General features: G+C 45.4%; 1 protein-coding gene across 5 annotated transcripts in view; it reads right to left on the bottom strand.

Annotated features, from left to right (window-relative positions):
- Positions 1–408: 408 nt before the first annotated feature.
- The window catches only part of LOC123760412 (putative OPA3-like protein CG13603), a 72179-nt gene continuing 57634 nt past the window's right edge, over positions 409–14953 (bottom strand). For 2 of the 5 annotated variants that reach the window (XM_045746094.2, XM_045746093.2), the window contains 2 exons: positions 14002–14222; positions 409–1558 (listed from right to left, as the gene is read on the bottom strand). In XM_045746094.2, the coding sequence (XP_045602050.2) occupies positions 1412–1558; positions 14002–14222 (368 nt within the window). In that variant the 3' untranslated portion in view covers positions 409–1411. Of the gene's footprint in view, positions 1710–14001; positions 14223–14953 lie in introns of all 5 variants that reach the window. The other 3 variants (XM_069338387.1, XM_045746095.2, XM_069338388.1) reach the window with 2 other exon arrangements.

Genomic DNA, 14953 nt, shown 5'->3' with positions numbered 1-14953 from the left:
TCTGCATTTCTTTCCATATCTGTCACTCTAATATGTTGTTAATTTACTGTGAAAATTTGGGACCTGGCCTTATTATTTGGAACCCCTCTCATTTCCTTTCTAATGAGTACATTTTGAGAGCTTTGAGACAATGCCAATAGTTTTTTTTATAGGGATTTAAGCTTTTGACCAGGAACTGGAAGCTATTAGGTTATTTAGCACCATATTTTCACTGCAACATGATTTGCATGTTCACAATCAGGTCTCCAATTACTGGTGTGTGCATAGAAGCGAACAGTGAAGGTAAGGAGCCCTTTCACTACTGATGAAACTACAGTATCTGTGTTCAAAGAGTATAGCTATATGCTTTTTAAAAATAATTAATAATTCAACAAATCAGGAAATACCAATACAAAGAAAATAGCTATGTAATGATTTTTCAAAAATATATTTTTAGTAATTTAATTCTCAAATAAGAGCAGATGCTATGACTCCAAAACAAGCAAAAAACTTGGCATGTACAATTATACGAGAGGAATTGCTTTTATACAGTCAATCTGTAATTAATGAATGAACAAAATATAATGATTACAGTAATACATAGGTATATTTATTATTTTATAATTCTATTAACAGTAAAAAAAAAAAATTGTTGTCATGCATCGTTTCAAAGGATATAAACAACATAAGTCTGTCAAGAAGATTACACATTTTACAGTCAGCACACAGTACTTGTAACACAATCTCAAGTATAATGATAGAAGTAAGTTTACTGTGCTTTCATGGAAGAAATAATTACAATTGTCAAGCACTAATATCGCAGTCTTGTATCTTGATTGTAATAACAATGGCAAAAAACTAAATATATTTACAGCAATCCTAAAGCTAAAGTGCTCATCAGTTCCTTACTGTACAGTGGTCTAAGAGCACTGTCTTAAGATATGATTTCTAAACGGTGCAGTGTTGGGGGGGGGGGCCTAGCATGTTCTGCACCGTCTCTGGTCATACTAGAAGGAAGCGTGTGTAATGCAACTTAAGGGCTGTCAACAGAGAACCATATTACTATAATGTTATGCAAAAAGACTGCAAATTCAAAATAATATTTTGTATCATTTATATAATATAAAATTACAATGAACTATATGCATTAAAATGTTATCTTTGTAAACTTATCGCTAAAACCAAACCATTTATTAATAAGTGGTAAGTATATACAATATCTGTACTCAAATATTCTGATACATTATATGGCCCATTGAAAAGATTAACTACTATACTTTCTTATGTAAAAAAAAAAAAGATTTATGATTTCTATACAAAAGCTTAATAAATTAAACTCAAAGTATGATTTATTATACTTCACATGATGATTTAGCAACTGCACATTTCCCCCAGTACTAATTATTGACTCAACAAACAGCACAGCCGGAGCTTAACTACTCGCTGGAGTGTCTTCAATTATTCTTGCCCTGGCATATATCAGAGCAGCCATCATGACTCCTGAGGAGAAGCCCATTTGGGAACTGCTATGAGGAACAACCTCTGCTGATTTGGTCTTTGAGGTTGAAGCAGTTATGGCCTGAAATGAAAATTATAGCCTCATCCACTACAACAGCCTTAATCTGAGAGTACCGTACATTGTGACTGCATACACTTACAATCTGCACTAAATATATACAGATGATCTTTTGGGGGATGAACTAGCTAACAAGTGATGAGGTTGCTGCAACCTGAAAAACAAAAAATATAAATAAATAGATTAGAGTATAAATAACTTCGCAGTACAATGTGACTTAATCTGGAAAGATTTTGCTCTCTGAAAACAATTCTGGGTTTCACATACCAGTATTGTATAAATCCCAACCAACTCACGCAATGTTAATACTAGATGACAAAATTTTTTGAACATTTTAATACAGTACTGTAATCATTTGCTTTTCAATGTAACTACAGTAGCATTAAAACAACCAGCGTCGAGTGTAATGAAACGCCATTTTTTTGGTAGAGTCGTGGAGGAGTCGTGGAAGATCCCTGGAGCTACTGGACTGAATATTAGGTAATATTAGGATGGGGCTTCATGTGAAGTTGTCATGCCTACCGGGCACCACTAGTCGGCCACTAGCCAGAACACGGTCCCCTCAGAGGCGAAGGGAACAATGGCCTATGACACTCACATGTATCAAAGTATTCATGTCTGCCATCGACCGGAGTTGAGCACCCAGAAAGGTAGGTGCTTCAAAACAGACCCCTCCTGGTAGAAATATTGCAACCTGAGATCGAACAAAGGCTAGAAACTTACTCAAAGAAAAACAAGCAACACGTCATCACACCACTCAATCGTTTGCGTTGCCTCCCCCCCACCCCCCACCCTTCCTGGGTGGGGGTGGGAGAGGGGGTTTCAGCCCACCAAGCCAGACCGTCAGTTTGGAAGCTCAAAAACGCAAACAAAACACACCAAACAGGGTGAGGGTGTCAGGGAGCCTCCGGAGCTCTACCCAGAAAATGCCGTTTCATTACATTCAACGCTGGCTTTCTGTGGGGAAGCCCAGTCGGCTCCCTGGATCTAACTACCCAAAGATAAATTATAAGGGACTTACCCGGGAGACGGCTGCACTGCACAACTCATAACGAAGACGAGACAACCGGCTGCAACTGCCGCCCCAAGGCGACACAAGACCACTGAGGGCCCGGCCCATTAACAAGATATTGGGCAGCCAGGACCCTGTTCAATCTCCAAAACCCCCTGTGCCCAAATGTCCACCCAAAACATACTGCCAAACTCAGCAGCTAAAGCTGCGAACATCATGGGCGCAAACGATCACAGTGAAGCTCAGACTTCCGCACAGCTGCTCGAGCAACAGTCGAGTGACCCGGGATCCCCCCTCAGAAACAGACGATGGCAAGACTGCAGTCGGAGCAATGCCGCCTGCGGGAGAGACAAGAACACTGTCCGAGAATCCCAGACAAGGCCAGACCAAGTCCGAACCTGAGATGGAACCACACTGGACTTCCTACTGTTCACCAAGAACCCGAACCCAGCGAGCTAGGAAAGAACCAAATTCCTGGCGAGCAGACATGCGAACTGGCTGGGAGCCCAAACTAGCCAGTCGTGGAGGTAGGCCAAACCCGAACACCTAGCAGACAAAGACAGGCCACCATGACTCGAGTAAGGCGTGTGAAAACGTGAGGCGCCAGATTCAACCCGAAAGGAAGATAACGAAAGCGGTAACCCTGACGCCTCACAACAAAACCGAACCAATCCCTGAACCTTGGATGAGCCGGAACATGCCAATACGCGTCCTGGAGGTCTAGGGGCACCATCCAAGCGCCCGGCTCCAACAGAAGCCGGACCTGGGGCAGCGTAGTCATCCGAAAGGAGGGGCAATGAACCCAGGGGTTCAGACGGGACAAGTCCAGAATGAACCTCAGGTCCGGAAACAGGCGGAAGACCCACCTGAGGGACGTCGTCGTTTCGACCATGCCCAAGTGAACCCACTCCAAGATTACCTGACAGAGCGCAGGGAAAGAGGCCTGCCCCGTCAGCCCCGAGCCCCCAAAGGAGGAGGAGCCACTCAACGCCATCTCAGACCGTCGGAGACGACCCAATAAGCCCCAAATTGTGAGACCAGGCGTGAGCGAATAGAGCAAGCCTCTCCCCCATCGTCTCATCAATGAGACAAACTGTGAAAGGGCCGGTGCCCCTTATGAGAACCCGAGCCCCGCACAGAGCGAACACCACACCGACCAGACGAAAGCAGTTCCGAAGGAGGCGCCGGCTCCGAAACTGGCACCAGTGGCCTACCCCAACGAGCAGAACCCCAGCCCTGGCACGACCCCTCCAAGAAAGCCCCCCCTCCCCCTGGGGCCCACAGAGAACCAACAAATCAGACATGGGGCGACAACTAGCCGAAGCCGCTTGCAGATACTGTGCCGCAGCAGAATCTGCAAACAGCAAGGGGCAGAAGGGCAAAGACAACCTAAGAGCCAGGGCCCAGGCAGATTCCAGGGAGGAAGCAAGCACTGTCTGCCGACACGCGAGCCGGGAGGCATAAAACAGTGACACCACATCCTGCAGGACCGACACAAACAGCTTCAACAAGTCAGACGATGAGCGAGCCACCAAGCCCAAGGCACCGGACCCAGGAATGGCCCCAAGCGCCTCCACATTGTCCCCAAGCTAGTCCGAAGACAGCTCAAGGAGGGAAAAGAAGCGCAAAGCCAAAGCCAAGAGGCCACAAGTGCGCAAGTCCTCAGCAACCTGCACAGCCGAAAGGGTAGGACCTGCACATGGAACTGCACAACGCCTACATTCTGAGGAAGAGCAGGAGCAAACAAGCACTCATTGAGGTGCTCAAATTCGCCCCCAGGAAAACCTGGACCACCGTCAAAGTCTCACGCCACTCAAGCGTGCGGGAACAACAGAAGGAATGCCACGCCTACAAACCAAAAACAGGACAGTCCGCCAGCCAGGAAGACTTTGGAACTTCATACTGGATCCAGTAGAGAAACGAAGACGGATCCATGATAGAGGCGTAATCCAGGTCACGCAGGAGGTAAGCCGCAAAGGCCACACACACCATACCAGGTTGGATGCGGGAAGCCAAAAACCTCCGGAAAGACGGGACCAAAGCACCTGAAGGGACACATAACCGAACCCAGGGAGGGGCAGATACCAAATCCAACAAGTACACAGAGGGGGGGGGGGGGAGGAAACCCTGCTCCTTGTAACAGTAAGCTCCGCTCAGATGGCTGAAAAACCCAGGGGTGTCTAACGGGGAGCCCAAAGCCCCTAAGTTAGCCCCTTCCCAGCCCTGGGATCCTTCGCATCTGGACCCCGGGGCCGAGTCATTTCCCAAAGCTCCGGCTTCTAAAGAAAAGGCCGGCTCAGCCATAAAAGCCAGACTGAAGGGGGCCCACTGGTCAGACCCAAAGGCTTTGGCAGGGAGAGCAGACTTGAATGCCTCCGTCGCCACGCCAGAAGGGGCATCCCCCGAGACCACCCGAGTCTCAAGACCATCTAAACCCTGCCCCGATTCGGAAACCCTCAGACATTTCGGAGCCGGAAGCGGGAGGATGGACCAGACCGAACCACAGGAGGGAAAGGACAAGAGGCGCGGATAAAACCAGGGCCGAAGCGACCATCACCCCCAAGTCTGGGTCCCTCTAAGCAAAATGGGGCATCCGGCGTAACAACCAACCTAGCTCGTTGCAACAACCTAAATTTAACATGCAACGCTTGCGCTGTCTGTACCCGAAGAACGTCATCACTAGACTGGGTAAACTGAGTCACCAGCATGCAACGAAACTCGCAGGACTCCGGGTCGAAGATATCGCCAACCGAACAGAGAGCGTGACAGAGACAAAAACAATGAGAGTCACCCTGAGACAAGGGGACAGAGCAACCCTCAAACTCGCACAAAGCGAGGGGGGGACTCAAGGGTCACATCCATTGGACCCATACACCCCTTGGGGATTCCCAGGATCTTGAGACGGAACTCACGCTCAGGAAAGCCCAGGCAGGGTACTGCTAACCGGCGCCCAATCTACCAAACGACTCACTAAGAGCTGAATACCTGGGACGTGTACACTCACAGGGACCTAGCAGGAGGTACCACCTGAAGAGAATGTAGTACCCAGACACCGTACTCAGGGGCAACCAAGGCAGCCCCCTCCCCCCACCAGGAAGGAAAAGAAAAAGAAAACCCCACAAGAGGACAGCGTACCCAGGCAGAACAGAGCCGGTCGTTTTGAATAGTGAAAACAAGCTAAGCAGTACCCTGTGCCCCATACCAAGGAACTTGTGGAAGGTGGGCCCCAAGCCCCAATGGCAGTACTTACTGGGCACCTAGGGAAGAAAGCCCTAAGTGCATGCAGCCTGAGTACTGAAGAATATCTCCTGGCTCACACACCACCTAGAAGACAGCCACCACACACAAGGCACAGTGTGTGGTGGCTGTCAACAACAACAACAAGGGGAGCCGGTCGGCCGAGCGGGCAGCACACTGGACTTGGGATCCTGTGGTCCTGGGTTCGATCCCAGGCGCCGGCGAGAAACAATGGGCAAAGTTTCTTTCCCCCTATGCCCCTGTTACCTAGCAGTAAAATACGAACCTGGGTGTTAGTCAGCTGTCACGGGCTGCTTCCTAGGGGTGGAGGCCTGGTCGAGGACCGGACCACGGGGACACTAAAGCCCCGAAATCATCTCAAGATAACCACTGGAGCCAGAGCACATAACTGCAACCTATAGAATCAGCCTCAGACCTGAGAGGTGGATGGCCAGCATGGGGGTCTGGGGCTCCCTCTATTCCCTCCCGGAAAGGGGAGAGCTGCGGCGGCGTGTGACGTCATACTCGTTTGCTCGTTTCTGTTTAGGGGGGTCTATCCACTTGTTTGGCTTTTTGTAGCAATTTTCATCAGAATTGGGGTTTGTTTTGGGACACTTACCTTTCTGGGCACCTAACCTGGTCGATGGCACACATAGAAAACACACAGGGGTTTCTATAGGCTATTGCTCCTCGTGCCTCTGTGAGGGTGGGGGGGGGGCTAGGTTCTGGCTCATGGTCCCCGGTAGACCCACAGAACTCCATACACATGACTGATGCCAAAGTCTGACATTAGCATATCAGCCTGGATAGCTCCGGGCAGCCAACGGGACTCCCCCCAGAAAATTTTTAAAATTTTGAAAAAAGAAAAATTGTCAAAAAGGTTCATTCAGTGTGTCAGGCAGTTATAATCACTGCCTGATGTTATAATGGAAGGGGGACTCCCCCTTCCAAACACTAATACCTCTCCTCCTCACTATCTTCCATACGCCAACAAGAGTCATCAATAAAGGTAAGTAATAACTTGTACATACGTTAGTACTGAAGATTTTGTGAATTAGGTGTAAAATTTACTTTGAATTTAATTTTTTGGGAAGTGTGGAACGGATTAATTCAATTTACATTATTTCTTATGGGAAAATTCGCTTCAGTTTACGAATTTTTGGGTTACTAACCATCTCTGGGAACGGATTAAATTCGTAAGCTGAGGTACCACTGTATATTATATTCTTAGATCACACAGTGGTTTTGCTCTTATTCCACTATATAAAAACATTACATAACTATATATTTTTCTGAACCTAACGAACCAATAAGTAATTATGTTGGTTGGGGTAATGAAATCTTAGCACAGTATAGAGCTACACACTTCTGTACCCTTAACCCTTTAACTGCGCAACGCGCCTGCAGGCCCAGGTTTCAGGTGCGCAATGGGCCTCCTGGTATTTGTATTTTTCACGTTCCATTCAAAACTCCCGCAACTACATGGGGTTCACATCGGCTTCCTCAGGGCTCTAGTAAATAGACACCATCTTTAAAAAAAATCGTGGTCAACATTCCCAGGTGTGGGAGCCTCAGTAGTGAGTGAGCAACCAAGGCTGGCGCTCGCAGCATGAGCGCACAGCACTGCTGTTCAGCGTGTGACCACAGCATCGCCTAATAATGTCATAATATATATATATATATAACTTGTATTATTTAGCCATGATAGTATTATAGAAGAGCCTGAGTGTGATAATGACTGGGTACAATGTTCAAATATCAGTGATTCAATGCTGTTCACGATGTTCACAGCGCTAGCCACAGCACCACAGCATTATTTCGTCCATCTAGGAATCTTCAAACAACTTTTTAGGTTCCTTTTCAAAATAAACTTGTGGTCAATTATTCATTTACACGAATTAGTGATCAGGATTGTGATTATAATTAGCATTGAGCGTAGTATTGTGGAAGGAGGAATTTTGGTGAGGGAGGGAGAGAATTGAGGTACCCTCACTGTGTGGCAGCCACTCTTGTTTTGCTCACCATACTAGCTTCATGGTTCGCTATGGGGGAACACACATGTACATGGGTATATACAGTGTATGTATGTATATAGTGTAATAACAGCAACAGGAGTATGTTGCGAGGAGCTAAGAACATAAGAACAAAGGTAACTGCAGAAGGCCTATTGGCCCATACGAGGCAGCTGCTACTGGCCCATACGAGGCAGCTGCTACTGGCCCATACGAGGCAGCTGCTACTGGCCCATACGAGGCAGCTGCTACTGGCCCATACGAGGCAGCTGCTACTGGCCCATACGAGGCAGCTGCTACTGGCCCATACGAGGCAGCTGCTACTGGCCCATACGAGGCAGCTGCTACTGGTCCATACGAGGCAGCTGCTACTGGCCCATACGAGGCAGCTGCTACTGGCCCATACGAGGCAGCTGCTACTGGCCCATACGAGGCAGCTGCTACTGGCCCATACGAGGCAGCTGCTACTGGCCCATACGAGGCAGCTGCTACTGGCCCATACGAGACAGCTGCTACTGGCCCATACGAGACAGCTGCTATTGGCCCATACGAGACAGCTGCTATTGGCCCATACGAGGCAGCTGCTATTGGCCAATACGAGGCAGCTGCTATTGGCCCATACGAGGCAGCTGCTACTGGCCCATACGAGGCACCTGCTATTGGCCCATACGAGGCACCTGCTATTGGCCCATACGAGCCCATACGAGGCACCTGCTATTGGCCCATACGAGGCACCTGCTATTGGCCCATACGAGGTACCTGCTATTGGCCCATACGAGGCAGCTGCTTCGCGATGTTCTGAATGTGTTGATGGTAAATGTATATAGTGTGTGACAGTGACAGTCTGTAAATAGATTGTATATATACATAAATTAGCATGATACATGGTAAATATGTGCAACATGTGTGTACACACGTGTCATGCACGTAACACAGTGTCCTTGGACAGTACGGATGTTTCACTGCCATAATATAGTGTACGTGTTCATTATACATAGGATTAGCACATAAAAACAAATAAAATGTATTTGAAACTGTGCGAAAAAAATGAACAAAAATATATTTGCGGCAACTGGCGCGCCCCGCCCCGGGCGCCCGACCGGCCCCGGGAGCTTACTGCACGGGCGCACGGGGAATGATGACATCACATGCCACCTTATGGACCCCATAGCAGCCAAAGTAAGTACAATTTCGAAATTCCGTTGCTATACCCATATACAGGGAGGGGTTTTTGACACTTTCAGAACTAAAAAGAATTTTTTCCCGAGAATTTATTTCTTGCGCACTGGGGGGTGTGTCATATTTATAGGCCGCGCAGTTAACCCTTAACATGCTCGGGGTCTAATATCCTGCTATCCACACAGGCGCATGTCATTTTGAAAAAAAAAAAAATTTTTTTTTTTTGCTAATCTGTTAAGTTCTGTTCACTGATCACGGGAAAAATAAAAAAAAAATTCTATTGTACTTACTTTTGTTGCAATAGAGCCGAGAAGCTCTGCGATGACGTCACAATCTGCATGGTCGCTCATGCAGTACACGCCCGGGAGATGTTGCGCGCGGTCCTCAAACAGCCAGAGTTGCCACAAATATATTTTCGCGCTATTTATTTACAATGTCTAAGCGCATTTTATCTAATTTTTTTTCACTAATTGTGTTTCAAATACTGTTTGAACATATTTTGTATCAATAATTGTTGCATATTTGAGCATACACAGGCGCACACAAATGTTTTCAATTACGGCAATATAATATGTCATTACAGTCTATTATATTATATGTTCTGCTTATATGTTTACATATTTACACACTCGCACACGCTATACACACTTTGAAGCACACTTAGAAGATTTCTAGACTGTGGTAGTCATTGAAGCAGTCGACAGCACATAATGGGATACCACACGTTTCACACCATGTTTGCACAAGCTTCCGTTTCTTGTCTCTACGTGTCGTTGTTTTACACACCAAGCAATCACGTTGGGCTATTGCACGCTTCACACCAGGTGGCAAATACTTAAGTTTGTGTGCTAGGAAGCCTTCAGTGTGAGCGAGGCGTGGAGTACCAGCATGCTGCAACAGTGGGTTTATGATGGGCCGCTGAATACCTGGGACATCTTTTGCAAACTTTCCTAATAACTGTATTGCAGCATCAAATACAAAGTCACGGAAAGTGGGCTTACGTCCAGTTCTCACAAGGTACATGTTGAAACAGTTCAGCATGCTCATGTCCACAAGATGGAAGAACACTTTTTTCGTCCACCTACATGTCTTCCGCACACACTCTGCAGTGCCAATCATCATGTCTGATTTATCAATCAACCGCATGTTGATATTATAGTCTAAAACACAGTCTGGCTTATATAGTGGTGCGTTTGTTTTATGGCTCACTTTCCCACTGTTCACCATTGTTCCATCATGAATTGTTGTCAACAAGTTCACCTCTCTTTTGTCTTTCCACCGAACTGACAGAATGTTATCACTTTTCCTTCTCTGACACTCACCAACTGCAATGTCGTTGTCAAACACAGGCATTTCCCTTCGTTGTGGCTTTACTGTACCAACCAATCCGGTTCTATTTTCTAGCAAGAACCGAGCTAGCAAGGGACTTGTATAGTAATTATCTGTGTATAAAATGTGTCCCTTGTTCATCCACGGAGCCATGATGGTCTTCACTACACTCCCCGAGAATCCATGTTCGTCGTTACCGGGAATGTCTACATCACTAGCCGAGTACAGAATCATGTGTAACACGTATCCTGTCTCACAATCACAAAGAACAAAAAATTTCAGGCCAAATCGGTTTCGTTTTGAGGGAATGTACTGTTTGAATGGAACACGTCCCTTGAAAAGTATGAGAGATTCATCAACCACCAGCTTCTGTGCTGGTACGTAAAAATCTCTGAATTTTCCAATAACATCGTTCATGTAGTGCCTCACTCGCCACAGTCTATCATCAGGTGTTCGGTCCTGAACACTTCCAAAATGTAGACACCTGAGGAGTATCTGAAACCTGTCTCGTGACATATATTTCCCGAATAAAGGTGTTGGTATTGTCTTGTCCTTGCTCCAATAGTCATTTATTGCATGTTTGTGACAGTGCTTCATCAACAAACAGAGTGCCAAAAACACATACATTTCCGCCACTGTGGTATTTTTCCAACGCTGCAGTCGTGAAAATTCTGTGATTTCCCTCTCAATCAGGGAAGCAGCATGCAGGTTCGTTTGGTGTACAATGTATTCCATGAGTGGTTCATCATAGAATGCTGTAAAATATTCCATCTCAGCCATGTCCTCACCTTGATTAGGGAAAAGGTTTGTAATCCCTACATCTTTATCGTCAAAGTGAGGAATATTAGGAATAAAATCGTCACCATCACTCCACTCAAGTACACCAGGCGTCCTGCGAGATGCAGAGGAAAGACGGCGAGGAAGCGATGCATACCGGCGACCAGGAGCTGAATACCGTCTGCGAGAAGCACGGCGGCTACGTGCACGTGAGGTGGGTGCACGTGAACACTAGGGTCTTGGTGCCTCATGTGGTGCCATGCGGTGGCGCTTGGCTGGGCGAGATGCTGCTGACGCGACAATTTCTCGCCCAGTTACACCACTGGTACCAGCCACAGGCTCAATAAAACTTTGATCTGAGTCACTAAACCCAGAAAAGGAGTCACCTCCCTCTGACTCGTCACCCTCAAACAGAAAATATCCACAGGAACTGTGAGGTCGTGGTAGAATTGGGGTAGAAAATGGGCGAGGAGGCATGGGAGAGCGTATAGGCCTCGCCATGGCATGGCGGTCATTCTCACTTTCACTGCTGCTGCTACTATCTCCCGACAACTGTGTATAATCCTCATCGTTGTCTGAATCGTCAAACACACTTTCTTCACCTTCAGAGAATAATTCGTGGGCTATTTGCTCTGGGGTGAGGGACTGAGTGATGCGTGCTCGTGAGGCGTTTGACCGTGCGCTCGCCATGGTGACTCTCGCTAAACTGAGGCCTCCCATGCCATCAGAGCGTGAGCTGGATTTTTTTTCAAAATGGCCGCTGTTTACTAGAGCCCCTGGGCAGCGTATGGGACCCCCAGCTACACCGCGGGCCATTCAAATCGTGCGCGGTACCCATACACTTCATATGAAGTGAAGCGCAGTTGACTGGTAAAACGATTTACACTTCATATGAAGTGATGCGCACTTTAAGGGTTAAAGGGTTAAAGAACGTGTTCTTCAAGGCCAGCTGACTCAAGCAGACGACTTCACCTAATGGAACAAAACACCTTAAATATACTATACACATTGCTATTACAGGTATTACAAGATTCCTGTTATTAAATCATGAAGATAAATAATTTTCCACAAGATCATTTTCTAAAAGGAACTTGGGGTCATGTTGCATGATGAGTAGATTCACAAACCTTGGCTGTGTGCTGTGAATGTCTGCCTTCTGCTGTGATCATCATAAATAGCATTGTGTTCACTGCATCCTAAACCTTGTACATAATTTTTACTAGTCAGGATCATCTATGACACTTAGCACCAAATACAGTAATTGCAACTACTTATTTTATTCATGATAATTAAGTGGTGTTGTGGAATGGACTTGTGCAGCTGTGCTGTGAGCTGCAGCTGCATGCACCAGTTTCGGTTGCTCTGGCAGTACTGAGGCTCTCACAACCCGGGGGGATTCAGATGATTTTTTTTTTTCAAGATGGCATCTGTTTACTAAAGTCCTGAGGAACAAGATGTGTGCCCCCATGTACCCGTGGGAGCTTTCAATCTTACGATATACAGTGGAACCTAGGTTTTCGAATGCCCATTTTTGTATTTTTTGGTTCTCGTACTCAATTTCTTTAAAAAAAATTTATTCGGTTCTCGTTGTTTGCCTCAGTTTTCGGAGTTTGTTTACACACGTATGGGTCCACCAAGCGCATAGGACTTCAGTTTACCATTGTCTCCCACCTAGCGATGATCGTGTTTGAATTCTTTGTGAATAATTTCATTGTTTTTACAGTGGCACCTCGACTTAGGATTGCCCCGACTTACGATATTTTCGAGTTATGATGTAAATTTGGTCGGAAAATGGGACTCGACTTATGATCGTGTCGTTCATTAACGATATTCGTTGATACGCGTTTGGGTCAACCGAGCGCATGGTTCCTGGTGGCACGGGCCGACCTACCTCAGTTTACCAGAGCCGCCCGCTTAGTGATGATCACGCTTGTAAGAAATTCCATTCCGATTCCGATCGTCTCTGTTATTACAATCTTAAGTCGAGGCTCCATTGTATGCTTTTTTGGTTTCTGAACATAAAAGTTCTTATTATATATCACATCATGGGGTTCCAAGAAAGTCAGTGGTAAAGTTCAACCTAAGAAAATAGTTGTGAAAATGACAATAGAGAAAAAACCAGAGATCATTCATAGTGAGACAATGTGATATCTCACTACAGAGAAGTGTTAAAACATAGGGAAAAACAAGTGTCTATAGACAGATTCTTAGTAAAACCAGCAAGCAGTGAGCCAGGTCCTAGTGGTATGCCTGCAAAACGTAAGAGAGAGAGTACCCCATTAATGTCATCGCTGTTATAATGGAAGGGGACCCCTCCCCCTTTCCAAACACTAATACCTCTCCTCCTTCCCCCTTCCTCACTGTCTTCCATACGCCAGCAAGAGGCCTCAATAAAGGTAAGAAACCTAAGAATTCAGTATAAAATTCAGTATAAAATATATTTTTAGTTAATATATTTGGGGGTGTGGAAAGGATTAATTCAACTTACATTATTTCTTATGAGAAAATTAGTTTCAGTTTTCGTACCATCTCTGGGAGTGGATTAAATATGAAAACTGAGGTACCACTGTACTAATAAACATCATATGTAGGGTGGTGCACCCCCCATTCCCATGATATCAAGGGTCATGCAGTACAGTGGTTACGAGAAACAGGCATGGAAATTTTCCTGTCATATATTAAAAAAATAATAGGCTCCTGAGGACATTTCCAGATGTAATGGACTGGATTTGATCCCATACAGTTCTCTAAATCAAGGTTACATTCTAAGATAAAAAATGGTTTACACACATCGACTGAAGTATTTGAAAATTAGGATGGTATACTATGCTATGTGATAGAAAGCAGTATATACTGTAAATTTAAATGAAAACATAAAAGGTGCTCTAAGCATTGCATACCTCTTTAACCTTCTCTTTGTGCTCCTTGGCATAAGCAAGTCTTGTGAGTTCACGCAGTCTGGTGTCAAGCTCTTCAGTAGCAAAAGTTAATTCATTTATTCGATGTTCAAGGTTGGTGATAAATGCCTGCTCATTCTCTTCTTTTTTTTTTTCCTTCTCCTTCTGACGTGTAACTTCAAAGGCCAAAATTCCAACAGCAATTACAAAAATTACTCCTTCCCCTATGACAGTAAGAAATACATCATAATGCAATTAAAAATAATAAATATTACTTTCAAATGTATTTTATAAACAGAACTAAATGTGGTATTATCTATACATTATCTGTTAAGACACAAACAAATCAAATCCTGTCATAACATGCAAGTAACGTCTCGTGAAATTCCACCTGAACAGAACTGGGTCCCTTGAAACATTGTACAAAACCAAAGAATTTCACCTTGAGTAATTACAGTAATATAAAGTCACAAACCTGAATTTGCAGTGCCAATAAATGCAACTTCAATCAATATTACTCATTAAAAAACCAGCACTGAATGTAATGAAATGCCATTTTCTGGGTGAGCCTCAGAGGCTCCTTGGAGTTATTAGACTAATATGTGCTATATTAGTCTGGGGGCATCTGTCAATAGAGTTCTGCCTACAGGGGGCCACGAGCCAGGACTTGGGACCAGATTCACAAAAGCACTTACGCAAGCACTTACGAACGTGTACAGTACATCTTTCCTCAATCTTTGACGGCTTTGGTTACATTTATTAAACAGCTTACAAGCATGAAAACTTCCCATTCAACTGTTGTTATTGTTATAAACAGCCTCTTAGTGCTTCGGAGCTCTTTAACTGTTTAATAATTGGAAACAAAGCCGCCAAAAATTGAGAAAAGATGTACAGGTTCGTAAGTACTTGCGTAAATGCTTTCGTGAATCTGGCCCCTGGCCTCCTTAGAGAGGCA

The sequence above is a fragment of the Procambarus clarkii genome, chromosome 39 (assembly GCF_040958095.1).
Source record: "Procambarus clarkii isolate CNS0578487 chromosome 39, FALCON_Pclarkii_2.0, whole genome shotgun sequence".
Taxonomy (NCBI): Eukaryota; Metazoa; Arthropoda; class Malacostraca; order Decapoda; family Cambaridae; genus Procambarus; species Procambarus clarkii.
This window is presented reverse-complemented; position numbering and strand designations above follow the sequence as displayed.